Source organism: Vidua chalybeata, chromosome 2, assembly GCF_026979565.1.
Source record: "Vidua chalybeata isolate OUT-0048 chromosome 2, bVidCha1 merged haplotype, whole genome shotgun sequence".
Classification (NCBI taxonomy): domain Eukaryota; kingdom Metazoa; phylum Chordata; class Aves; order Passeriformes; family Viduidae; genus Vidua; species Vidua chalybeata.
In genome coordinates this window covers 64,837,869-64,862,897 of record NC_071531.1, presented here as the reverse complement: position 1 = coordinate 64,862,897, position 25,029 = coordinate 64,837,869, and the positions used below count along the sequence as shown (strand labels likewise).

At 52.7% G+C, this 25,029-nt stretch overlaps 1 protein-coding gene across 16 annotated transcripts; it reads left to right on the top strand.

The window, feature by feature from the left end:
• The first annotated feature begins 165 nt into the window (after positions 1-165).
• RNF121 (ring finger protein 121) lies at positions 166-24,431 on the top strand. Of its 16 annotated transcripts, XM_053968784.1 has the most exons (15): positions 179-548; positions 5,422-5,459; positions 7,293-7,434; positions 8,839-8,993; positions 9,461-9,568; positions 10,013-10,133; positions 12,121-12,254; positions 13,844-13,945; positions 14,269-14,385; positions 16,276-16,384; positions 16,476-16,539; positions 16,841-16,900; positions 17,098-17,163; positions 23,243-23,305; positions 24,154-24,431. In XM_053968784.1, exons 1-15 carry the CDS (start codon positions 456-458, stop codon positions 24,186-24,188), a joined length of 1,407 nt encoding a protein of 468 aa, XP_053824759.1. In that variant the 5' UTR covers positions 179-455; the 3' UTR covers positions 24,189-24,431. The 16 variants fall into 16 exon arrangements, with proteins under 16 accessions (XP_053824744.1, XP_053824820.1, XP_053824811.1 ...); XM_053968769.1 differs by lacking the exons at positions 23,243-23,305; positions 24,154-24,431 and adding an exon at positions 17,636-18,252 and having other exon boundaries at positions 166-548; XM_053968806.1 differs by lacking the exon at positions 16,476-16,539 and having other exon boundaries at positions 180-548.
• Positions 24,432-25,029: the final 598 nt, after the last annotated feature.

Below are 25,029 nucleotides of genomic sequence, written 5' to 3'. Positions count from 1 at the left end.
ACGCCATTTGCTTCACCCCACAGCTCCCTACTCACCCCACAGCCCCAACCGCGCCGATCCCGAATCTCCCGCCGCTCAAATCACTTGACCCCCTGATCCGCGCTCCTCACCGCCCGCCCCGCCACTCCCGCCTTGCTTCAGCCTCTCTCCCGACCGCGCTCCGGATCAGGCCCCCAGCGCGGGCCAGCCGCGGTGCCTGACGGGAGACACAGTCGGCGGGCAACGCCGCGCTACGGCCCCCGCGGGCGGAGCTCAGAAGCCATCTGCCACCTGCGCCCTTTCCGGAACAGCGCGAGGCGGTGGCGGAAAGGGGCGGGGGCAGGGCAGCAGCCCGGCAGCACTAACACTACCGGTACCGCGGTGCGAGGCGGCTGGTGCTGTCGACAGGGATTATACGTCCTGCTGCGGGCCTAGAAACGGGACCCACTCCCTAGCCGTAACAGCTCACCGCTTTTATGCGCCCAAAGTGGCGTGTCTGGGAGCCGTTCCACTCCTACCCTCTTCTGATTGGCCGCCGGGGCAGCGCCGCGTCCAGTGATTGGCCCAAGGTGCTGTAGCTTGCTCGGTGATTGGCGGACGGCGGCGGAAGAGGCTGGCCACTAGGGGGGCGGGGCAAGATGGCGGCTGTGCTGGAGGTGGAGGTTGGCGGCCCCGTTGAGCGTGAGGCAGAGGAGGTGCGGGGCACGGGGCTGGCGGGGGGCGGTTTAGGCGAAACCGGGTAGGGCAGTGAAGGGGAGGCGCGGACAAGCTGCTTCAGCGCTGTGGGGTGCTCTGTGAAGGGGAGCCGCATCGGACGTGGGGCCTGGGGGACGAGAGGTCCGGGAGAACGGTGTAGGGATGTGCGCTGAGGAGCTCGGAGGGTCCCTGGAATGGGACACCGGCGACTCTGGGTCGCTTTGAGTTTGTAGACCTTTGGGAAAAGTAGGTGTGGGGGGCGTTAGGGCGGGGGAGATCCTTGGTGTAGGAGGACATTGAGGGTCCCGGGGCAGGGTGGCACTGGGAGGTTCGGAGAGCCCATGGGGCAAGGGACAATGCGGGCTCTGGGGGCAGGAGGGCAGGGATGGAAGCTCAACTGTTGTTCCCATGCTGGCTTTTAAATGTTCCTGGGGATGAAAAATTACAAAACTGGAAAAAAAATCTGGAAAGATGGAATTGGAAGCAGGGTGGGTGCGTCTGTCACAGTGTACGTGCCACTTTCCAGCACTGCTGCCCTGAGCTTTGCAGTGGCTCTTCACCGTGCCCTGTGCTTCATGCTTGGGAGTTTTTCTTCCACTTGTAGAGAACCAGGAGAATTTGGTTCCCTCCTGTCTGCACTGTGGAAGTGGCTGCACAGGGGTCATAAATCACTTAGCTGGTACAGTCAGGTAATTTTTTTGTGCCTTTCCTCAAGAATTGGTGGTGTGGCTTAAAAATTGTCAGATGCTGATGGTTGTTTTGGAGAAGATTCCTAGCAGGGCCCAGTTGTGGAGATTCCCTAGGGCGTGGCTGAGCTGTAGAAGCTTGGTACCTCTGCCCTGTGCCTTGTGTTGTTGCTGGAGAGTGGTGCAGTGGGATGATGGGAGGATTAAACCCCAGATCAATCACTCTTGAGTTGCTACTGGTTATATTTTAAGATACTCCTTGGTGACTTTGTATGTAAAAATGTGGAAGATCCAAATCTCCGATCCTCAGAAATGAAATTCCCACTTTTCATTCCATCAGGGGCTGGCAGAGAGGGTGTCACAAGGAGGCAGTGAATGAGGAGGTGCATATAAGACTGTGTTTATCCCTGTGATTCCACAAATTGCTGGTGCAAAACCGATCTTCTTGTGCTGTCCTGAGGTCTTGGCAGCTCTTTGGGCATAGCAGTTTGCTGATGAGCCACTCGTGGTGGGGACCTGAAAGCAGTTTAACATTCCACCAGAATAAAACCAAGTGTCCCGTGGCCCTGGCTCTGCCTGTGCAGTGGCAAAGGTTTAATTTCCAGTTATCCAAATATTTGATCAGTTGGGAGATTTCTGCTCCCTGCTCCTTGTTCCTGCGTCTTATGAGCAGAAAAAATGCAGAATTGAGATTCCAGAATTTCTTCAGACTTTCACTAAAGAATATTCCTCATCCCAACTTGCCTTGGTTGGACTTATAGCACTTTAGAGATTTATCTTCCCCTTATTTCAAGTTATTCCTGGTAGGTGCTGGGAGACAAAGACTGAGGTTGCGGCAATGGGAAAGGTGAAATCAGTGCTGTCAGTTGCTCTGGAGCTTTGAACTGAAATCAGTAGCTGCTTATTCTCCATCCTCAAGGCATTCTTTTTGTCTCCTTTGGAGATTTAGAGCATAAGTGGATTACAGTCAGCTCACAGCGGCATGTCTGTTTGCCCAGAGATCCTCCGAGTTCCCTGGGCTGTGAGGAACATGGGCTTCAGCTTTGCTGTTATCCATATCAACAGCCTTTGTGTTTTTCTAGGGGAGGGTTATTCTGTGACTGTCCCAGTGGTGGGGATCACAGGTTTGTGGAGGCTTTGGGGCATCAGCTCCTGCAGAAAACCAGAGAGTAGCACAAGGTTCTTCCAAAGGCCATGATACCACGTCCAAGGAGAGGATTAAACTTTAGTCCTAGATATCCAGTTTCTCCTAGTCATCACCCGGAGGTGGCTGAGGTTTTTGAGAGGATCATGAGTTACAGAGGAGATAGAGAGCAGAAGAATTGTTCTTAATTCCTTTTCTTTAAAACAAAAAGTTTGTCTAAGAGCTGTAGTTGGTAGCACACTGGGTCCTGTATTGGTGTGGCAGCTGAAGGATGCTGAAACAGGAGTAGGCTGGAGTTGAGCACTTGGTAGAGTTGATCTTCAGCTGCTTCAGTCACCCTAAATGTTCTTGTCAAACCCCTCCTGGTAAAAGGAGATTTAGGAGTAGAGGTTCTTCTACCTAGCCTTTGGAGTTAGAAAGAGACCCAAAAACTGCATGTTAAATCAGACAACCCCAAACTAGAAGTGGAATGAACGCTTGCTGGCAAGAGCAGGTGCTTGCTTCACCATTGCTGTCCATTTTTAGCTCTAACCCAGAACTTCTGTGCTAAGAGAGTGTGCAGATCAAGGAGGGGTTAACTGGAAGGTCTGACTCAGGGTGGCTGCTCTGCCAAGTCCTGACAGTCATCAGATCCCTCCCAACATCTTTTCTGTCATGCCCTGCCCCCTGCTTAATAAAGTTATTTCAGGAGCTTTGAGCTCTGGGGAATCTGGTGAAGCTCAGTCCTTGTACTTGAGAGAAAATTGTGTCCAGGGCCACGGATCCCTGATTGGCTTGGGAGCACAGCTCAGAAGAAGCCCACTCTGAGCAACACCAGCAGTGTTTCCACAGGGTTTGGAGCTGAGACATCTTGAATGCATTTGCTGGAAGAATTTGGAGATTCAGGGAAGATGCCAAAGGAAAAAGGCTGGTAAATATCCCAGTCTCTGAGATGGGACCAACACTGTGGAGTGACTGCTGGTGTGGTACAAAGGAGCGAGCTGAGCCACTCTATAGGAATGAAAATTATTGCTGTGGTTGAAAGCTGCTTGTCAAATGTCTTCATCCAGCAAGGGTGGGGACAGAGCCTGGGAGGAGTGGGGGTCTTGTGGGGGGAGGCAGTGGGAGCACCCGGGTGGCTCTCAGAGCTTGTGGAGGGATTGACCTGTGCTGGAGCCAACAAGCACTAGGGGTTTCTCACTGTCTCCTGTGTGCAGTGACTAGCAAACATTTTAAAATCTGTTTTCCTGTTTGTTTGGAGCAGTTCTTGCTCCAAATTACATTGCAACTACTGAACTGATGGATTTGGATGTGGCTGCTTTAGGAACAGAGGTGCTTGGGGAATTTGGTCAATACAAACACCCTTCTTGGTGTCAGGTTGTCACCACTTTCCCTTGGCTTCTGAGACAGGCCAGAGAGCTCCAATGAGGATTTTCATAGCTTTAGATTTTGCATCTAAGTTCTTCAGGACTTGATTCTCAAGGGCAGAAATTCTGTGGGGTGAAGCTCAGCAGATGTTCCACATCAGGCAGATGGATTGCTGTCCTGTGTTTTTCCCTATCTCCTCACCCTGGGGTAAAACTAGGTGCCACAGAGGAAATGAGGCAGCTGTGCATCATCAGCTGAGCCTGGCTGTGATCAGAGCTGCTGTCTGAGAGACATCTGTGTGCTGGTGATAGTGACCAGGCAGGTGAGGTGGCTGCTGCACCAGCCTGTGGAGAGCTCCAGCATAAAGGCTGGATCCAAGCCTGTGGCCCTGTACCCAGTGGGGTGGGGTGAGGTGGAGCTCGTTCCTGTGTACACATCTCCGGTGTGTGCAGGAAAGAGTGATAACAGTTGGTGCTATGGCTTGTTTCCAACCTTCATCTCCAATGCCTCAGCAATACTGGAGTGTCTCCAGCATTGTGAGGATTTGTAAACCTCACGTGTATGTTCCCAGCCCAGATGAGCTGCTCTTGATTTAATCTGAATTTGTGTCTCACCAAGAAAACATGATGGGAAGAGCTGTGGGATTCCCTCCCCAGTTCCATGGGTCAGGGTGTGCTGGCTGGTCAGTGACCCTGTGTGGGGACATGACCAGGGCTGAAGGCTTGTCAGCAGTTAGGTGAAGATATCAAGGGAAGGTTTTGCCCACAGAAGCTGTGAACTCCCCATCCCTGGAGGTGTTCAAGGGCAGGTTGGATGGTGTTTGGAGCAACCTGGTCTAGAGGAGGTGTCCCCATGGGAGGAGGGTTGGAGTAAGTGAACTTTAAGGTCTCTCCAACCCAAAGCATTCTGTGGTTCTATGATTGTATATAAAGCTCCAGGTGAAAACAGAAATTCAGTGTTGAAGCTCCCCTTACTCCTCCCCTGTCCAAAAGTGAGAGTATTTATGCTTTTTGTGAATCTTACTACAGAAGATGGGATACAAGTATCCATTGTCAATCATCACTAATAATAGCAGCTCCCCTTGCTCTTGGTAGCTCCTGCCTGTGATATTTGGGAGGATTTTCCAATTATCTCAGCAAAGCAAGGCCTAAATCTTTCTTTTACTCTGATTTTGAAATCTTTTTGGCATTGATTTATTGCTGGTGTGTGACATACTTTTGCCCTCCTGCAGTCTAGTGGGATTTTGGACTCCTACTACTGGTGGGAGCATTGGCTTCACTGGGATCACCACTCTGTGTCCTGAGACACCTGTCTGCGTTGTGAATGTGGGATTTAAGCCAGTTCTTTTGTTCTGGTCACATGGGATGTTGGATAGAGCCTCGGCTCCAAAAAAATATGGGAGTGTAAGTAAGGTGGAGGAGCAGGGAGAGTCACTGCTCTTCCTGGGAAGGTGAAGGACAGCTCTGGGCTATGCTGGCACTGTGGGCATGTGGAAGTTTCTTATTTAAAGCATCTGAATCCAGAGTTTCCCAGCAGCTGATTTCATGGGTGGTTTTTTTTTCTCCCTAGATCGATCTTTCCCACTTGTCCCCAGAGGAGAGATGGAGGTGAGTTTTGGGAGCTGATTTGGAGCATACAGCTCAACTGAGCTCCTGCTACTGACCAGTGCAAGCAGCAACACAGCCTGTGATCACAGTGGGGCAGGAAAGGATCACAATTTTTTGATGGGAAGAAGTATGAACTGTCTTAAAAGGCAATATTTTTTTCTTTTAAACTGCTGCTAAATATAGAATCACAGAATAGTTAAGATTGCAAAAGCCCTCTGAGATCATAGAGTCCAGCCATTCCTCCAGCACTGCCGAGGTCACCACTAAACCATGTCTCCAGGTGCCATATCTACATGTCTGTTAAATCCCTCCAGGGATGGGGACTCCACCAGTGCCCTGGGCAGCCTGTGCCTGGGCTGAACAGCCCTTTCTGTGTAGAAATTTTCCCAATATCCATCCTAAACCTCCCCAGGCACAACCTGAGGCCATTTTCTCTTGTCCCATCACTTGTTACCTGGAAGAAGAGCCCAACCCCCACCTAGGCCCACCCTCTTTTCAGAGCCTTGTAGAGAGCAAGAAGATTTCCCCTCTGCCCAAGCCTCCTTTGGTCCAGCCTGAGTGCCCCCAGCTCCCTCAGCCATTCCTCACCAGACTTGTGCTCTTGACCCTTCTCAAGCTCTTTTACCCTTCTCTGGACACCCTCCAGCCCTTCAATGTCTGCCTTATAGTAAGGGACCTGAAAAATTCCTCTCTTTTCCTTAGCCGAACCAATTTAATCCAGATGCTTATTGAAAGTCACAGTCAGACTGGACTCTCAGTATTGCACCAGCACAGGCTGGGGGCTGACTTGCTGGAGCAGCTCTATGGAGAAGGGCCTCGGGGTCCTGTGGAGAACAAATTGTCCCTGAGACAGCAGTGCCCTATGGGCCAAGGAGACCAATTGGATCCTGGGATGCATTGGGAATAGCATTGCCAGCAAGTCAAAGGAGGTGATCCTGCCCCTCAGCCCTGGTGAGGCACCTCTGGAGTGCTGTGTCCAGTTCTGAACTCCTCAGGACAAGAGAGACTGGGAGCTCCTGGAGTGGGTCCTGTGGAGGCTGCAGAGATGATGAGGGGACCGGAGCATCTCTCTTACGGGGAAAGGCTGAGGGAGCTGTGGCTGTTTAGCCTCAAGAGGAGATGACTGACAGGGGACCTCATCAATGTCTGTCAGCTCTTAATTACACCTTGGTTTTGGTCAAACAGCACAAGCTGGGCAAAGAAACCCCAGGTGTCTGGCAAGTATCAGGCTGGAAATCACTTGTTCCAGAATGCTCGGGGTGGAGAGAAGCAATTTGCTGGGGTTTTGAGTGTTTTGCTAGATGTCAGCGATGTCAGCTGTTCCCCCCACTCTCCACCCTGACCCTTCCAGCATTCCCTTGTTGGACAAGAGGGAGAACAGTGTTAGTGGTTCCAAAACTGGGCTGAGGGTTTGGTATTGAGAATTAGCATACACTGTGGGTCAAACAGTTGTAGTGTGCTCTATGAAGATGCTGCTTGATCAGGAAGGTTGAGAGAGATGACCCCACTGGTGGTCCCTTCTAACCTTGCCCATTCTGGGATTGCAAGTTATGCCGACTGTGCACTCCATGTTCATTAGTTCGGGTATGTCATTGGGAGTTCTCCACCTCTTTCACGCTCAGATGGGCAGAGTGGTATTCTTGGCTTTCACAGTGTAGAAATGAGCTGGTCTCAGAGCAGCCCTTTGTCCCTTCCCCTCTTGATTATTCACAAACACAATTCTTCATAGTGCTGTTTTTCCATTTGGTCTTCCTGGCTCTCCTGAGGTGTTTGTACCCCAGGATGCAGTCTGCGCCAGTGTGCTCTTCAGCCACCTTTTCCTGGTTGTTGTAGGGTGGAGCATGTACGGATGCATGCCAAGCACCGTGGGCACGAGGCGATGCATGCCGAAATGGTCCTCATCCTCATTGCCACACTTGTGGTGGCACAGCTCCTGCTGGTTCAGTGGAAGCAGCGGCACCCTCGCTCCTACAACGTAAGTTACCCCCACAGCCGTTCTGCCTCCGCTGGATGGGAGTGTTGAGTGATGCCCTCCTTTTGCTGATGAGAAAAGCGTTCCTGGTTTCCTATTGTCTGGTGTTGATTCCCTTGTTTTCCCAGCATCCCTTGTTTCTCCCAGCACACTGGGGATTCTAGCTAGGGATGAGGATGGATGAATCTGAAGGCCTCAGGTTTCTGTTCGAAGTGATGCAAATAACTCGGTGTGACATAGTGCTTTCAATCAGGGATGAACAAGGAGATCCTGGGGGTTGTCCTGAGGGAAGCTGCATTTTGTGGGTGCTTCCTTGGAAGCAATGGGGGCTCCTTGCTGCTGGCAGCTGGGTTTGATGGTTCCTGCAGCACTCTGCTGAGCAGACCTGCCACTTGCTGATGCCACCAGCTTGTCTGAGTCTGTTAGTTACCTGAAACAACTTCACTCTGACTTCCTTGTCATAATAATAATAATATTGATTTAATGTTTCCAGGTAGTACCTGTAGTTCTCTGTGACCTTTAAACCAAACCTGTTTGCCTGTTTCCCTTCAGCAGCACTATGAGAGCTCAGCTGCACAGCTGTAGATCTTTTGGGGAATAGGCTGTAGTGCAGAGGCAAGCCAAAACCTTCTTGCCTTGTATAATAACTATCTGAGGTGTCTGTGGTTGCAGTGTTGGGATCCTGGGAAGGTGAAGTTTATGTAGCTGCCTTGCAACAACTAGTTATGTGGATCATCTCCCATACATTCCTCTGGAGATGATTCCTCTGTGTTCTCCTGCTAGCTGTATCCTTTGCTACGTGGCTGCTGCCTCTGACTCCCTCACCAAATCACGGAACTGTTTGGGTTGGAAAAGCCCTCTGAGATCATTGAGTCCAACTGTCACTCCTGCACTGCCAAGCCCTGAACTAAACCTTGTCCCCAAGCTGAACATCCAGCTTTTAAATCCCTCCAGGGATGGTGACTCCATCACTATCACAGGCAGGCTGTGCTAGGGTTTCACCACCCTTTCTGGGAAGAAATTTTCTCAATATTAAACTTCTTACTACAAACCTTAAACTTCTCTAGCAAAACTTGAGGCCTTTTCCAAGTCTTGTCACTTGTTTCCTGGGAGCACAGACCAAGCCCCACTTGGCTATAACCTCTTTTCAGGTAGATGCAGAGAGCAGGAACGTCCTCCCTGAGCTTCCTTTTCTCCAGGCTGAGCCTCCCCAGTTCCCTCAGTTGCTCCTTATCTGACTCATGTGCTGAGCTTTGAGCTCTTCTCTAGGTCAGACCTCTTCAGGTTCCTGGTGCAATTCAGGGCCATTTGATGCAGGCAGGAGAATGGCTGCCACGGCTGACAGTGTGTTTCTGATGTCTGAGGAGCAGAGAACCAGCTCCAAATGCCTTTCCTCTGTTCCTGCAGATGGTGACCCTCTTCCAGATGTGGGTAGTGCCTCTGTATTTCACTATCAAGCTGAACTGGTGGCGGTTCCTGGTGATCTGGGTGCTCTTCTCAGCCGTCACAGCTTTTGTCACCTTCCGGGCAACTCGAAAGCCTCTGGTACAGACAACACCCAGGTTCGTCTGCTGTTCCTGGGAAACTCCTCAGCCCCAGGGTAACCATTACAAGGATCTCTTTCCAGTTTCCCTGATGTGTGTTAAGCTTTGCACCCTGGGAGTGTGAGAGCCCTGCACATGTGAAAGGGTGTGAAGCACTTAACTAGCAGCTGGCAGCCAGCCCAATATACCTGGTACCTGGGTGGGGGATGGAAAGGTGGATTCCATGTGGGCTGGTGTCCTCACCCAGGGCATTCCCAGCACGCTTCCTTATGGCCTTTGGAGATCATGAGGTTTCTAGTTTGGAAGTCAAGACTGCAAGCAGACCGTTACATGTTGAATTAGGAATGTAAAGCTCTTGCCCATGTGGAGGGGTAGGTGCAGTGTCTGCAAAAACACAAGAAGTGTGAAAAATAAAACTCTTCAGATGATTGGCGCACTTTCATTCAGGAAAAAATGAAGTAATTAAATTCTTTAATTCTTTACAGACTGGTTTATAAATGGTTTTTACTAATATACAAGATCAGCTATGCTACTGGGATCGTGGGGTACATGGCTGTCATGTTTACGCTTTTTGGACTTAACCTATTATTCAGGTGAGTGAATCTTTCAGCTCCCACTCTTGGGCGATGGGGTGGAACACACCTTTGGCTATTACTCTGGAAAATCAATTTACTTGGCAATCTGATTAATGGGGCCAAAGAGACTATTGGGGTGTCCTTTCACTCCTGGGAGGATGACAGGTGAGGTGCTGGTACCTGAACTGGTCTGGGTTGCTGGAGAGCCCTTCTTCCAGCTCACTTGTTGGAAGCTCCCCCAGCTCTGTGATGTTCAGCCTGGGGGCAGCAATGGCATTTTTTTTTGCTATACTGCAAGAAGCATCCAGTCCATGGGTGGTGACAGAAGACTCTAGCCCAAACCAGCTTCATTGTTAGAGAGTTCGACTACTTCTCTGAAATAATACATCCTCTAGAATATTATTAGAGTGGCTTTGCCCTCAAAAAAAAAAAAAAAACCTCTTGATGGTTTTTCTGTTGTAGAATCAAACCAGAAGATGCAATGGACTTTGGCATCTCCCTCCTCTTCTACGGTCTTTACTACGGAGTGCTGGAACGGGACTTTGCTGAGATGTGTGCGGATTACATGGCCTCAACCATCGGGGTGAGTTCACGATGGACTGTCCCCCAGGCCAGAGTTGTGCCCCATGTTTCAGGAGGCCTGAAACATGTTGGTCTCAGCAGCAGCTTTGGCTTCCCTCAAATGTGACTTCCCCCCCACAAGGAAGGGTCCTTGGATCTAATGTAATAAGAGTTGCTCTGAGATCCTTCCTGAAGAAAGCAGCCTCTGCAGGGTTCCATCTCCAGGGCAAGAAGTTCTTTCCTCTGAAGGTGGTGAGACACTGGCACAGATTCCCCAGAGAAGCTGTGGCTGCTCCATCCCCTGGAAGTGTTCCAGGCCAGACTGAATGGAGTTTGTAACAGCCTGGATTAGTGGAAGGTGTCCCTGCCCATGGAATGAGGTTGAACTGGGTTACCTTCAAGGTCCCTTCCAACCCAAGCCATTTTCTGATTCTATGGAGAAGTAGAATGATCTGTTTAGCCCTGCTAAATGGACAAATATTCTTTTCCTGGGCATTTAAAATCTCCAGTGCCAATGAACACTCCCATTTCTGTCACCCCCATGCTTGTATTAACTTGTGACCTGCAAGCCACCAGGGAAGGATTCACACTGTGGGCTTCCTTCCTTGTACCTGCTGCAACTTTAGCTGTCCCTGTGGACAGAGGATGCAGTGGCCTAAAATCTGTAGCCCACTCACCTGGTATCAAAATAACCCACTCCACCAAAAATACATGACCTAGGACACCAATGGAGTAGGTCATGTTTCTTCTTTTCAGCAGCTGTTTAGCGTCTTGGACTTTGTGTTTCCATCTTTCTGAGCTTGCTGCTGCTGCTCCTTGAGGTTCTGCTCCAGCCCCTGGCCTGCCACACTAGGACACCTTGGCACAGCTCGCGTCTCTCTGAGATTCTCGGGGCTCTGTCATATGCTCAGAGCAAAGCTGTGCCAGGGCTCTGCCAGAGGCATGTTTTGCTCATGGTACTAAACCAGGAGGAGCTGTGACCTCCTTGGAGAGGGAGCTGGGCAAGCACCAGCTGTGTGAAATTTAACAGGGGCAAGTGCCAGATTCCCCACCTGGGATGGTGTAATCCTGGCTATAGGTACAAATTTGGGAACAAGAATCCAGAGAGAGTTCTAGGGAAAGAGATTAGGGAGTTAGGGTTGACAGCAAGTTGAATATGAGTCAGTAGTGTGTCGTGACAGCTAAAAGGGGCCAGCTGTGTCCTGGGGCGCATCGGGCACAGCATCAATGTGTGGCCAGGGGAAGTGGTTGTCCAGCCATGAGGAAAGGGAGTGAAGCTGAATTAGGGGAAGTGCAGGTTGGACATGGGGTAAAGGTTATTTACCCAGAGGGAAAAGGCTCCCCGGGGACAGGATCATGTCATCAAGTCTGCCAGAGTTCAGAGTCCCTTAGTCATATGGTTTTGTTTTAGGTAGTGTGGTGGAGCAGGGAGTTTGACTCAATGATCCTGAGGGGTCCCTTGCAGCTGGAGTGTGTGGGACCTGGTTTTGTCACCACACTCTCCGTGTTGTGTCAGGCCTATGCTGAGCCACGAGGCTTGGAAATAGAGAGGGGTGGCTGCTCTGTGCTCTGTGTCCCTGAATGAGTGTCAGGGACCTGCAGGGCTGGAGGTGGGGCTGTATCTGACTGGCAGCCCAAGGTTGTCATTTTGGGTCAAAGCTGTGACCTCCAGCTTGTCCTGCTCTCTCCCCTAGTCTCTGCCTGGCACGCCCCTGGCAGGCAGCTGAAAACGCACCTGGCTGTTGGGGAACAAAGAGAGCTGGCCCCTTGACATGGGGAGAGGGTGCATGGGGCTGGAGTGTGGTGGGCCACTACATCACTGAGCAGCTGTCCTGTTGTAGTTGTTTCCTGCAGCCGAACCTGTAACAAGGTTTTTAAGCCCCAAAGGCCAAAGCTGGACTCCTGGGGCGCTGACCCCAGCCCTCCTTAGAGTTTAGCTGTGCCACTAGGGGTGTGGGACGTGTGCCCTGCCACTGTCACTGCTCTCCCTCTGCTCTGCCCTTGCTCAGTTTTACAGTGCCTCAGGGATGCCCACCAAGCACCTCTCTGACAGCGTCTGTGCCGTCTGTGGCCAGCAGATCTTCGTGGATGTCAATGAGGAAGGGATTATCGAGAACACCTACCGCCTCTCCTGCAACCACGTGTATCCTTCTCTGCAGGTGCCAGCCCCCTGCCTCACTAGCCTTACGCTGGGGTGAGCAGCAGGGAGCTCCTGCCCCATGGCTTCTCCCGCACTGGGTGAAGAAATGCCTATTCTGGGACTCGGGGCTGTCCGGCTGAATTTGCATGTGATCTGTGCCTGTGTCATCACTGACTTGGCATGGGAAGAGGTGTCTCTGAAATAACTTTGTCGCCACTCACAAGTGGTTGTTTCCTCTTCCTTCTCATCCCCAGCTCCCTCTGCTGAGTCATGGAGCTGCACCTCAGTTTTTACCTGCTTTTGACAAATCTGCTGTGACCCATCTGGCTCGCAGTGCCCCTGGCAGATATTCTGGCAGAAGTGATGGTGTGAGGTCAGGACATGAGGCATCCCTGCTCCATGCCACGCTGGCCCCTCATCAGAGACACATTGCAGTGGGTCCTGTGTGCCTATAAGGAAGAATTGTGGGGAAACACTGCTGGCCCCCTCTGAAAACAGCCCCCTGGTCCAGCACTGCTGGTTGCTACCTGCTCTGGCCACAGCCCAGCAGCTTCCTCCTTCTCCAGAACTCCTCCAGGTTTCTAGCACGCTAGAGTCACTCAGTCCTTCCTGTCAGCTGATTGATGGGAAGTGGGTTTTAAAACTGGAAGTCCTGGTTGGTGCTCAGTCTCAGCTGGGGTGGCAAGTCAGGGTTTTTCCCCCTAGTGATTCAGTGTAGAGATGGGATGTCCTCTGGCACTGTCTGCGTTACTGCCTGCAAGGTGGTTTCCAAACTGGGCCTGAGCAAAGGTCATGCTGACAAAACAGGAGCCTAAATTTAACTCTTGTGAGCTGTTGGTGAGATTTATGGCTGACACTGTGCAAGGGCCTGGGACTGCAGCAGCTTGGGGTGGTGTGGCTGCCAGGGGAGCTGGTTGGTGCTCCTGGCAGTTCTCAGGGGTGACAGCTAGCTGGGCACTCCTGCATCTATGGCTCCAGGGCTGACAAGGAAGTGACTCCTGTTGCTGCTGCCTGGCATTCTTCCATGGTTTGAGCAGCAGAGATATTCTGGGGAAGGTCTGTTTGCTCTGTGACACCTCTGTATGTGGCAGTCAGCTGCAGTCACCTCATGTTTTCCATGTAACTTCTCCAGGCTGTGCTCAGGTTGTGCAAATCCTTGTGACAGAGCATAGCAAGCACCTATAAGTCAGACCCTTACTTACAGAGAAATTCCTTAAATGTTAATCTCTGGGAAGCCTTTGAAGAAGGCTTCCAAAATGCATGCAGTTCACAGATCTCTCCCAGTCTATCCAAATCTTCTCAGTGCTTGGGCACCATCACTAAAGAGTTTCAATCTCCCTGGTGCCCATGCATTGGTCAGGGCCTTCATGCTGCCGCTCTGGCTCTGTTCTGCTGCCCCATGAGCTCCGTCCACTGTCCCTGGAAGCTGCTGCACCTTATAGGAAAGGGTTGTGGTTGTGCAATGCACCATCCTTGCATGGGGGGATGTTTCCATGGCTCTGGGGGGACTTCCTTGGCCTTGGTGGTTTCCTCCACACCTGAGCCATGTATCCCCCTCTTCTTTCAGTTCCCCTTAACATGCCACTCCCCAGGTTTCATGAGTTCTGCATCCGGGGCTGGTGCATTGTTGGGAAGAAGCAGACGTGTCCATACTGCAAAGAGAAGGTGGATCTCAAGAGGATGTTCAGTAATCCGTATCCTTTCTCCTGCTGGGAGCCAGCACTTTGGGAAGGGAAGCAGTGGGTGGGAGCACACAAGGGGTGAGAGGCTTGCCTGGCACCCTGAGTAGGTCACTGCAGAATGTGGCTGTGGCAGAGACCCTGCAAAATCCAAGGCAAGCCTAGCCACAGCCTTCCCTCCATGAGGACTCATGTCTGTCCTTCCCTGGGTGCTTGTCCATCCCTCCCTGGGCCCCTGTGTTCTCTGTCCCTGCTTTGGGGCACCTTTGGGTGGCTTCTGGGTGGGGCATGCTCCTCTCATCCATTTCCCCATGGCTCTTTAACTCCTTTCTGCCCAGCTGGGAGAGGCCGCACGTCATGTATGGGCAGCTGTTGGACTGGCTGCGCTACTTGGTGGCCTGGCAGCCGGTGATCATCGGACTGGTCCAGGGAATCAACTACATCCTCGGGCTGGAGTAAGGGCAGGCGGTGGGGAGACGCAGATCCATGAGAGGACATTGCCACCAGGGGTGCTGGCTTTGCTCCGTCACCTTTCAGGACCTTGACCACCACCAAGGACAGCAACGTTGGGGCCCCTCCTGCTGGGGCTAGGGGAGGATTTTTTAAAAAAGCAATTATTTTAATGAGCATATTTAAAACTTTCTATTGCAGCTGAAAAGAGACGCTTGTCCCCTTTCCCTGTCCCTCTCCAGCCCTTTGCAGCGCCCTGCTGGGCTGAGCTTTGGGCTGAGGGCTGTTCTCCAGCTCCTTCCTGCCGCTCTGTCGGGGGAGGCCGTGGTGAGAAGGGTCAAGGCTTTGTCGGCTCCCAATGCCAGCACCCTGGAGCAGCCTTGCTGGCAGCAAGGATGGGATATGGGGGCTGCGGAGGAGAGGCTGGAGCCCAGTGCCCTGAAAGAGAGGATGGAAGGTCACCTGGCTACCCCCAGCTGCCAGGTCCGCTCTGGGTGCCATGAGTATGCCAGCAGGAACCAGGCTGCTCTCCAGCATGGTGATGGTGGGCTCTGCCTTGGGGAACCCTTTTATATGCTCCCAAATTTTTTGTGTTCCTCCCTGGAGTCCAGTGGTGTCCCCTGACTGCTTGGGGGGGTCAGCCAAGGCATGGAGTGGGGCCAGTGCTATTCCTCTCTCCACCCTTTTGGGTGACAGTAATGGTAATGGTACGCCAAGAGTGGGTGCCCCTGCCCCAGGGCACAGGTCTCTCCCTCACTGCGTATATCCGCCCTCACTTGGCACTGGAATAAAAGGGATGGAGTGAAAGTTGGGCTGGTGCTGGCGTTTCCCTGCCCCAGCATTACTCCATGATATCCTCCTGGCCTTGCGGGTAGAGGACCCATGTCAAAGTCCTGCTGGGGCAAGCGGCCTTGGGCTCAATTTTTGGTAGTGGGTGGGGGCAAAGTCCCCAATCCCAGGGCCAGCGGTGGTATTTTGGCATGTGGACACTAGAGTCATATTCCCTGAGGGCACTGGGGTCTGGTGGAGGGCTACAAGGCAGCTTTTGGCTCAGGGGATTTGGGAAGTGACCACAGTGGTGGCATGGCTGTGGGTGCTGTGTGGGCTGTGTTCCCCCTGGGGAACACCAGCACCGTGCTGCATCCTCTTGTGGTTTCACCCAAAAGAAAACTCATTGCAGTGTTGTGCGAAACACGAAAATAAGAGCCCTAGAAATGGAGATGTGGCCCTGGGTTTTTCTTGATAACACTCCTGTTCCTGCCACCTTCTTTCTCTGCTGGGAATGTATAACAAAACTCACTGGGAGTTTACGGACTTTTTTCCAAGACTTGCCAGGGCCTGTGACTCAAGTGGCTGCTTCTGCCCTATTGCTGTACCTGCTCTGGCTCCCAGCCTTGACGCTGCTGGGGAGTGGGGTGTAGGGCCTGGCCCCTGGTTTTGTAACCTGTGGGTTGTCAAAACCACATCTACTGTCAAGGGGCTGGCTCTGGGGGTGAGGGACTGCTGTGGGACACAGGAGATGGCTTCTTGCGGCCAAGAACTAAAGCCCTGGGGGTTTCTATCAGCAAAGCTGTTGTCCTCCACCATCTGGGACACCCAAGGGCAAACACCCAGGCTCCCCCAGCTACTGTTGTACTCAGTCTCCTGGGGGCTTCACCCACCTTCCTCCCGTGCAGACCCTGCCTTGTCCCTGATCCCAAAGCATCGGGGAGCAAACCAGCATGTTCAGAATCCTGTGATACTCAGCCAGCGCCCCATATGCTAGACACTGGAGGGCCCAGCTGGACTCCACTCCTCCATCCCTATCGAGCCCAGGATGCTCCCCCAGAGGTGGGGGGGGGGGGGGGGTCATGGGATGCCGATCATGGGAGTGCCTGAGGGATGTGTATCCCCAGATGCAGGCGACACAGAGCACAGGGAGCACGGAGTGCTGGGGACACAAGGCATGTTCAGGGGCCTCGGGACATGGCGGCACAGGACCCATCGACACACATCAGCGTCCAGGTGAGGGTCCCCGTGCAGTGGCGTCGCGCCACGTCGCCGGGGCCGAGGGCGGGTCCCGGTGAGTCACAGCGCTGCCTCTCGCTCCTCCCAGGGCCGCCTCATAAAGCGCCGCGGTCCCGAGCGCCGCCGCCCCGTGTCTGAGCCGCGGGCTCTCCGTATGTACCGGAGTGGTGGGCGGACAGCCTTGGGGGGCACCAGCCACGACTTGAGTGACCCCGGAAGGAGGATGCTGGGGGATACGGGATATCCCAGACTCAGGGGGTGCTGGGCGGATGTGAGGGTACGGGATCGTCGACTTGGGCAGTCCTGGGGGGAACATGCTGGGGGTACCATGGCCACCTGGGAGGATGCTGAGAGGACGGGACCATCCCAGGTTTAGAAATGCTGGGGGAACCATCCCAAGCTCATGGGGAACATCCCTGTGTGCCCAGCACTGAGCTCCATTTTTGTCTGCAGAGCCCCTGGGAAGCCCTGCCTGGATCCTGCTCTGCGGGGGCCTGGCTGCTTGCTGCACAGGTAAGTGGGGGTTACTGGGGGGCCGGGGAGCCTAAGGTCAAGCCTGGGCTCTATGCCCCTCAAAAGGACTGTTCAGGGGTCTGGGGATGAGCAGTGCTTCTGTCCCTTTGTGGGACCCTGCCTCCTCACCCACTAAAAAAATGTACAATCTCAGGGTCACTCTCAACCTCCCACCTCACCCCTCTCTTCTTCCCCAGGTGCCATGGCCTTGCAGCTGCCCAGCATCACCATCCTGTGGATGCCAGCAGAGCTTCCTCGCCCAGGTGAGAGACCCTTGGGGCCATGGCAGGGCCTAAGGGTGAGGAGGCTGCAGTGGGGGTCAGCTCCTGTGCCAGCCTCCAGCAGACACAAGGTGAATCCTCCACCCACAGCCAAGATTTTGGGGTGCTGATGAGGTGGGGAAATGTTCCCCTTAATTAGGGAGGGGGGCTGTGCCTGTGCTTGGGGGGCACTGGGGACCCTTGCAGCCCTCCTGCCCTTCACACCCCCTCCGGCTGCAGGTGAGAGTGTGACTGTGTCATGTGAAGCATTGAGTGAGCTTCCAGAGTTGACGCTGCTCTACTGGCTGGAGAATGGCTTCTTTGTGAAGAGCCTGCACCCAGATGGGGCTGTGCATGAGGGGACAGTGCAGTGAGGGACAGGGGGGCAGTGACAGTGGGGCAGCCCCACCTGGGACAAGGGCCCCGGGTCTGCCCATCTGGAGTGGGCACTGATTGGTCCCTGCTGGGTCCACAGAGAGGAGCTGCAGGGCTCGAGGATGGCCCTGCACTGTGACCTGCACTTCAGCTCCTTCGACAACCAGCACCTGCACACCAACTTCACCTGCACGGTGCTCAGTCCCCTCGGTGTCGACACCAGGGAGGTGCGATGGCTGTCCCAAGCACTGGCCCCTGTCACTGGGAAGAGTGGGGGCCTGGGCTGAGATGGGGGAACAACTCCCGTGCTGGGTGAGCACCCTGCAGTGCAACTCCCTGATCTGACAGCCCCACACCACTGCATGTACATGTGATACCTCCAGGGAGGCTCATCTCTGTGACCTGCTTTGGGAACTGCATGGTCCCCACATGTGCTGGCCCCATTGTGAGTAGGGCTCCTGGTGCCCCAAGCTGAGTCAGGAGTGCTGCCTGGACTGGAACTAGCTCTTCCCATAGCTGGCTCTGGGACCCTAGAGTTTATTAAAGTACATCAAGGCTGCCCAGTGTCGCCTGCACCCTGGGGATGGTGCTGCCCAGGGGTGTAGAGGGCACCTGTGGGATGAGGAGGGAGGGAGAGGAGGTAGCCCTGGTGCCTGTGAAGGGTAGGATCCATTCCTCACCCCCTTCCTGCCTGGCGAAGGGCTAGAGAGCTACAGTCAGTCTCATTCCCTCAGTTCTCAGGGAATACCTGGCACAATGGCTGTGCCCTGCCCTGGAGGAGAGGGTGGGTGGAGAAGCCCTGGGGTGCAGGCACTATGGAAGATGGGGCCATCACATCCCTCTCTGCACTTGGGGGGGTTGGGGCTGTTCCTCAGCATGACATTGCTGAGTCCCATCTGCTGCTCCATGAGGCAGCCACCGTAACCATCCTGTGCTGGCAGGGCCCCTGCCAGTCCCCTTCTGGCTCCAACAAGTGCTTGTGGGGTCTGCGACCCTCCCTGGGCTGTGGGATGGGCTGGGGAACAGATCCCGAATCCCTTGAGCAACCCCTGGGCTATGGGCATCACACTTCAGGATGCCTAGAATGTGGGAGGGATAGGGATGGGGGGATGGAGAAGCCTCCAGATGCAGCCCCTATGAGCTGCCCTCAGCCCAGGGAGCCACAGGAGCCCCTTGGGGACACCCCAGTCCCACAGTGACTCTTAGGATCCAGGAGAAGGCAAGCAGTGGAGCAGCCACCTGGGCAGGGACCTGCCCAAGGCAGCCCTGCGGCACCCCCTAGCCCAGTTAATTCCAGCCTCTGTCCCTGGGAGAACCTCTCACAGACTCCATACACAGCTGCATCCTGACACCACAGCTGCCACTCAGCAAAGGCCCCTGCCAGGCTCAGCCAATGTCCTGGGGACAGTGGCACTACGGCCAGGCTGAGCTGGGCACAGGTACCTGCCATGTGCCTATGTAGGTATCTCTGTGTCCCCCATCCTGTCCTGCTGTCCCCAGGATACTGGTGGCTCCATCCCCGACCCCTTCTCCTTTGCCTGCAGTGTAATGGCAGTAGCACACTCCTCACTGCACAGCATGGCACCAAGCCCTGCCATGCTATCTCATGCCACACTGCATCTTGCTGTGCCATGCTGTGTCACACTTTGCTGCCCACAGACCCCACTGCAAACCACAGGTCAGAGCAGCTTGGAGATGTGCAAAGCCATGTGCCCATGGCATACACCCCCCCCCCCCCCCAACGAAGATTGAGACCTCCCTGTCCTGGCAGAGCTGGTGGGACAGGACCATTCCCTGCCACATGTCTCTGTGGCCCAGTGGCAGGAGGGACTGTCCTGCAAGGACATCAACTCTCACAAAATCATAGTTGTAGGTGCTGAGCACAGTTGGAAACAGAGCTGAAAGAGGGTGAAGTCAGCAACCTCAAACATCTGGAAAAGTGGGATGAGGACCTCCTTGTCCTCATGGAACAAGTCCTCGATAGGGACTTGTAGCAGGTCTCCATCATGAAGATGACATCCCAGTTGAAGGGCAACTGCCATTTTCCAGAGGGAGGTGGAAGTGGAGCAGCCAACATGGATAGGTTGATGGCACTGGAATGCTCCTGTGGACACAGTAGTAGCTAAGAAGGTGGGAGCCATGTCCAGCACTATCTCCTTGATGAGGTGGAGGTCTTGCTGGTGTGGGGGGCTACCAGTGGCCAGCAGATGCTCCATGGTGGGCAGAGCCACCCTAAGGGAATCCCCAGATGCTGCGGTGCTGTGGACAGGGAAGCAACTGGTTGCTCCACAAGTGGCTGGGGAGGTGTGGCAGCAGGAGCAAGGTCAGGTCAGGGAGGGTGGTGGGGCCTGGGAGGGGCTGCTGAGAGATGCAGGGCAGGATGGGGAAAGTACCGTAGCTACATCAGAGGGCAAAGCCCCTCCTTGACGCATGTCCCAGCACTAACTCAGACAGCTGAGACCTGCCCTGCTGTGTCACCCACCAGTAGCAACTCCACTGGGATCCCAGCCAGCAGCATGTCCTGAGACTCTGGGTGCATGGGTGCAGGGTGCTCCTGACCCAGGATGTGATGCTTGTCCCAATCCCCGTCATGCTGCTGAGGAGAGTGTAGGCTCAGGTCAGCAACAGTACCTCTCCCTGGGTATCCAGGTTTGCACAGCAGGGCACAGCACACTTGGAGATTTAGCAACAAAGCAGGGGGACTATGAGGTCAATGCTCATGACACTGGGATGGCAGTCTACAGCTAGGCCTCCAGCCTCACTTCCAAGCCAAAGTAAACTCCCAAGACTTTATTACTCATGTGCTCAGCCATCTCTGACTCCTCCTATGCTGGCAGCAGCGACTTGGCCAAGCTCAGCCATCACCCCCACATACCAGCAGGGTCCATCAGAAGCAGGGTCCTCCCCAGACAAGGGGCACCATCAGCCAGCAGGGAGATGGACAACAGCAGATACAGAGGGATATCAATGGGTGATGGGGGGTCAGGGGGATGAGAGTTGGAAGTGCTGGAGATACCGAGGAGGAGGTGTCCTGGGGCTTGCTGGGATGGCGCACAAAGGATTTGCTGTAGTGGGGAAAAGTGCAAGGAGCACTATCCCTGGCTGAGGGCAGGAATCCAGCTGGGGGAGCCCTGGTGAGGAGGAGACACTGCCCCTTGGGACACCTGGGATGAGGAGTAAGATCTGGTGTGAAGAGAGCCTGGCCAGGGAGGAAGGGAGAGTAAAACCACAGGGCTCCTGTGCTCACCTTACTGTAAATTAGTCTGGTTCTCATTAGTGGCTGCTTCTGCTTACTGTGACCTGTAGATGTGTCCATGTGGAAGCAGGACACCCCAAAGCATCGGTAGCTGTGGGTATGTCCATGGTGCAGCAGGAGCACCTCTGAAGAGAATGTGGCCCAAGAGTAAGACTGTGCCAGAGAAAATACACCTTGAAGCGTCTGTGGCTGTGCTGGAGGTCATGCTGGAACACCTCGAAGTGTGTGGCCATGCATAAGCCCCCAACAGAGCAGGTATACCCCTGGAGGCACAGCAGCCATGAAGAAGGCCAAACTAGAGCAGGTATATGCTTCCATCCCCGGAAATGTTCAGTGTTGGATGGGGCCTGGAGAACAACTTGGTCCAGTGGAAGGTGTCTTTGCTTATGGCAGGGGGTTGGAACAAGATGAGCTTTAAGGTCCCTCCCAACCCAAACCATTTTGTGATTCTATGACTTTGTGAACATTTGAGGACATTTTATGGGCATTTTATAGACATTTCATAGGAGTGGTCCATAGACTAAGGGAATTATATCTGTGCATGATAGCTAAGGGTGGGAAGGGGCTGGTTGGTATTGGATACCACAGGACCTGAGCAGGATATACATGGCATAGAATAAGGGATGGAGAATGTACTGTTTTGGGCAGAGGATAAGTTCCATTTCTTCCCTGCAGCTGTGGGTTGGGTTTTTGCTGGAGGGAGCATTGATAAACCAGGGATGTTTCAGTCAATGCTGAGCGTCAAGGCCTCAAGGTGCTCCTCATGCTGCCCCACCAGTGAGTAGGGTGGAGGTGTGAAAGGAGTTGAAAAGGGACATGGCCAGGAAATTGGACCCCAACTGACTCCTGGCATATTCCCAATCACAGGTTGTCATGGTCAGCAGTAGAACTGGGGGAGGTTGATCTGGGGGGTTCACTGTTCAGGGTAGAAACAGGAAAGTTGTACAGACAAATCCCTGGCTTTAAGCCAGGTGTCACCAACAGAATTTTGAGGTTTTTGATCATGGGATGGTTTAGATGACAACAAGCCTACTGGTGACAAGCCTACTGGGTACACCTGTCTCAGAGGGAAAAGGATCTTTGTGCAGGAGTTAGCAGGGCATGTTGAGTGAACCTTAAATTGGATTTGAAGGGGGAATGGGATAAAAACCAGGTCACTGGAGATAAGCCTGGGAGTGGCTTGACATTGTTCGAAGGATGGTGTGTTAATGAGGTCCTTCAGGCTACCACCTCAGTAGACATAGGAAATGTCTACTTCATTGCAATGAAGCAGCAAGAGTGTAAGTTTTATTGATGTGCTAGAAACCATGGAAGCTCCTAAGAATGGTCACTCAGGAATTGGAGCTTCTCTCCCCAGAAAGGCATTGGGATTGATAACCCAACTGAAGTGCATCTGCCCCAGTGCCTGCAGGGTGAGCAGCAAACAGGAGATCCTGGAAGTCATGTTGCAGGAGGAAAGCCATGGCATAGTTGCCATCACAAAGACATGGTGGGATGACTGACACCACTGAAGTGGTGCAATGGTTGGTGGTGAACTCTTCAGAAGGGACAGGCAAGGAAGGAGAGGTGGTGGGGTAGTCCTGTATGTGAGGGAGTGTTTTGACTGTCTAGAGCTTGACAGTGATGATGCAAGTGTCGAGGGTTGGTGGGTAAGAATTGTGAGGAATGCCAACAGGGCAGATATCCAGGTGGGAGCCGGGTACAGATCACTCAACCAAGGACCAAGAGGAAGAGAAAAAGTCTCATGGTGGCCAGCCCTTGTCTTCATGGGGGCTTCAATGCACTAGATGTCTGCTAAAAATACAATCCAGCACAGAGGAGAGAGTTCAGGAGGTTCCTGGATGTTACTGTACAAGCTGGCTTGTACTGGGCAATTAATTCAGCTATAAATAAGATACTCAGCTGGCTCCATAAAACCAGCCCTTGAGTTGAGTGACAGGAACCTCAACCAATTATGTTCTGTCCTAAGCTGCAGACATCTCACTGATCCAGGAGCTGGGTAGTGTAAAAGATCAGACGAATGAGTTATCCAGACTGGGTTTTTCAAATTGCTTTTATAAAGAGGGGTTTGAAGAATAAATTTGCTCTTTTGCCACATGGACATCAGGGTATGTATTGTCCCTGTCTCCAACCACCGACCCCATGAATCATGTTGATTTATTAAATGTAATATGTGGTGACCTCACTGACGTGATCAGACTGAGCCAGATCCCGTGGGCACAACAGGAGAACACAGACCGGTGTGTGCGCAGAGCCACCAGAAAAAAACAGTGGGAAAGCTGAAGAAATAATCAAAGGGCAAGCGTGGAGAGCTGCTGAACCAGCAAAGAGCTGGATATAACCAGAAGCGTGTGTGTAGAGCCGCCCAAATTATACAGCAACCAGAGCTGTTTTACAGCAAAAAGCTGCTAAAAAATTCAGATTTCCTTTGTATGTACTCCTTTTAAATAGAAGAAAACTCCATTGGAAAACATGGAAGGATCCATCTCCATGGAAGAACATTCTGTGGTGCAGGTAAGGAGTAACTTTCTAAGGGAATGGGACATAGATTTTGAAGAAGAGAATTTATTAGAATTAATATTATGGACTAGAAATCAGGGATTGGAACCTACCAAAGAGAATGCATTAAATATGCATACATGGACACAGACTGGTAAATATATAAAGGATGCAGCTTTACAAAGATGACAAAAGTGCCATTAAAATCCTAAGACCTTGGAAACTTATATTGAATTTAATAATGCAGATAAAAACCAAGGTGCCTAGTGAGGACTTGGTGCCAAGAGAGGCAGCTGTACAGCACCATGCAGCTCTGAACGGGTGCCATGTGGAAGACTATACAGCAGCCCAGGCACGTGGTGGGGTGGGGTGAAATGGCCGGGCCCCAGCAGGTGGCGAGGGCCTGCGCAGAGCCAGTGCCTCGGCATGTGCAGGCAGTGCTCCGGTCAGTGGTGCAGCCCCAGAGGGTGGCGGGGGTCTGGCAGGCCATGAATGCTGTGCTGCCATGCCATACTGCGCTTCACTACATAAGTCCACTGGATATGCCCAGAGGTGTGTATCACTATGTTCATTCTCACTGTTAATTCTCATCCTACTGGTATTATTGGACAGTGGAACACATACTGGCCTGACCCTTTGCACATTCAGAGTGGGTGTTTTTACCTCACCAACCAAAAAAGATGGCACCTACCGTCTTTGAGCTAATTGTAGAGTTAATAATCAAATGTCCTCACAGGTGTTTGCAACTGAATGCCAGAGACCCTTCAAAAACTATTATTCCTACAACACAAGAGCAGTTTGAATGGTGTTTTGCTAACTGTACCGCTTTGCAAAATGCTTTGCAAAATTTTTCTGTCTTAAAGGGCAAAGGAACCCAGGAAGGCTGGATGTGCTGTAAGAAGGAATCTTCAGGGCACAGAAGCAGGCTATGCTGAAAAAAGAGCCAGAGGGAGGAGAACTTCATCTGGAACTCAGAGTGAAAAGGAGAGTTTATGACATTTGAAAGAAGGGGCAGCAAGTCAGGAAACCAACAAGGATGTAATGAGGCAGAGAGAAAATGAGAAGAATGGAAGCCCATCTGGCCACTGCTGTAAAAGACAATAAAACAAATGTTTCTATAAATACATTAACCACAAAACGAGGGCTAAGGAGAATCTCCTTTATTGTATGGCTGGGGAAATCTAGAGACAAAGAATGAGGAAAAGTCTCGGGTACCTCAAAAGATGATGGAGCAAACCATCTTGAGTGCCATAATGTGGCACGTGCAGAACAACGAGGGATCAGGCCCAGCCAACATGGGTTTGTGAAAGACAAGTCCTGCTTGACCAACCTGGCTTCTGTGACAAGATGACCTGCTTGGTGGGTGAGTGAAAGGCTGTGGATGTTGTCTACCTGGGGCTTAGTAAAGCCATTGACATAATTTCCCACAGCTTTCTCAAGGAAAAGCTTTCAGCCCATGACTTGGACAGGTGTGCTGTTTGCTAGGAAAAAAAAAAAAGCCTGGATGTCCAGGCCCCGAATGGCACCCTAACTCCTCCTGACTTTGGCTAAACGTTCTTACTGTGGTATCAGTATTGGCTGTTCCCAGAAGGACCTGGAGCATGTAAAGGCCAGGCATTATTTTTGAGAAAGCAGCAAATACCTTTTCATTTGAATCACAGCAAATTCTTAGTCTTTGTTCCTTACATGTGCCCTACTAGAGTGCCTTTGCTCCACAGCACGTTGCCTCATGATTTTTT

What these genes read in the sequence shown, in the direction of transcription:
- RNF121 (XM_053968769.1), top strand. Translation starts at nt 456, where the DNA reads ATGCGCCCAAAGTGGCGTGTCTGGGAGCCGTTCCACTCCTACCCTCTT. An exon ending in GTCTGAGCCGCGGGCTCTCC is followed by an intron (nt 16,540 to 16,840) that starts GTATGTACCGGA and finishes TTTTGTCTGCAG; the next exon opens with AGCCCCTGGGAAGCCCTGCC. An exon ending in AGCAGAGCTTCCTCGCCCAG is followed by an intron (nt 17,164 to 17,635) that starts GTGAGAGACCCT and finishes CTGGGTCCACAG; the next exon opens with AGAGGAGCTGCAGGGCTCGA.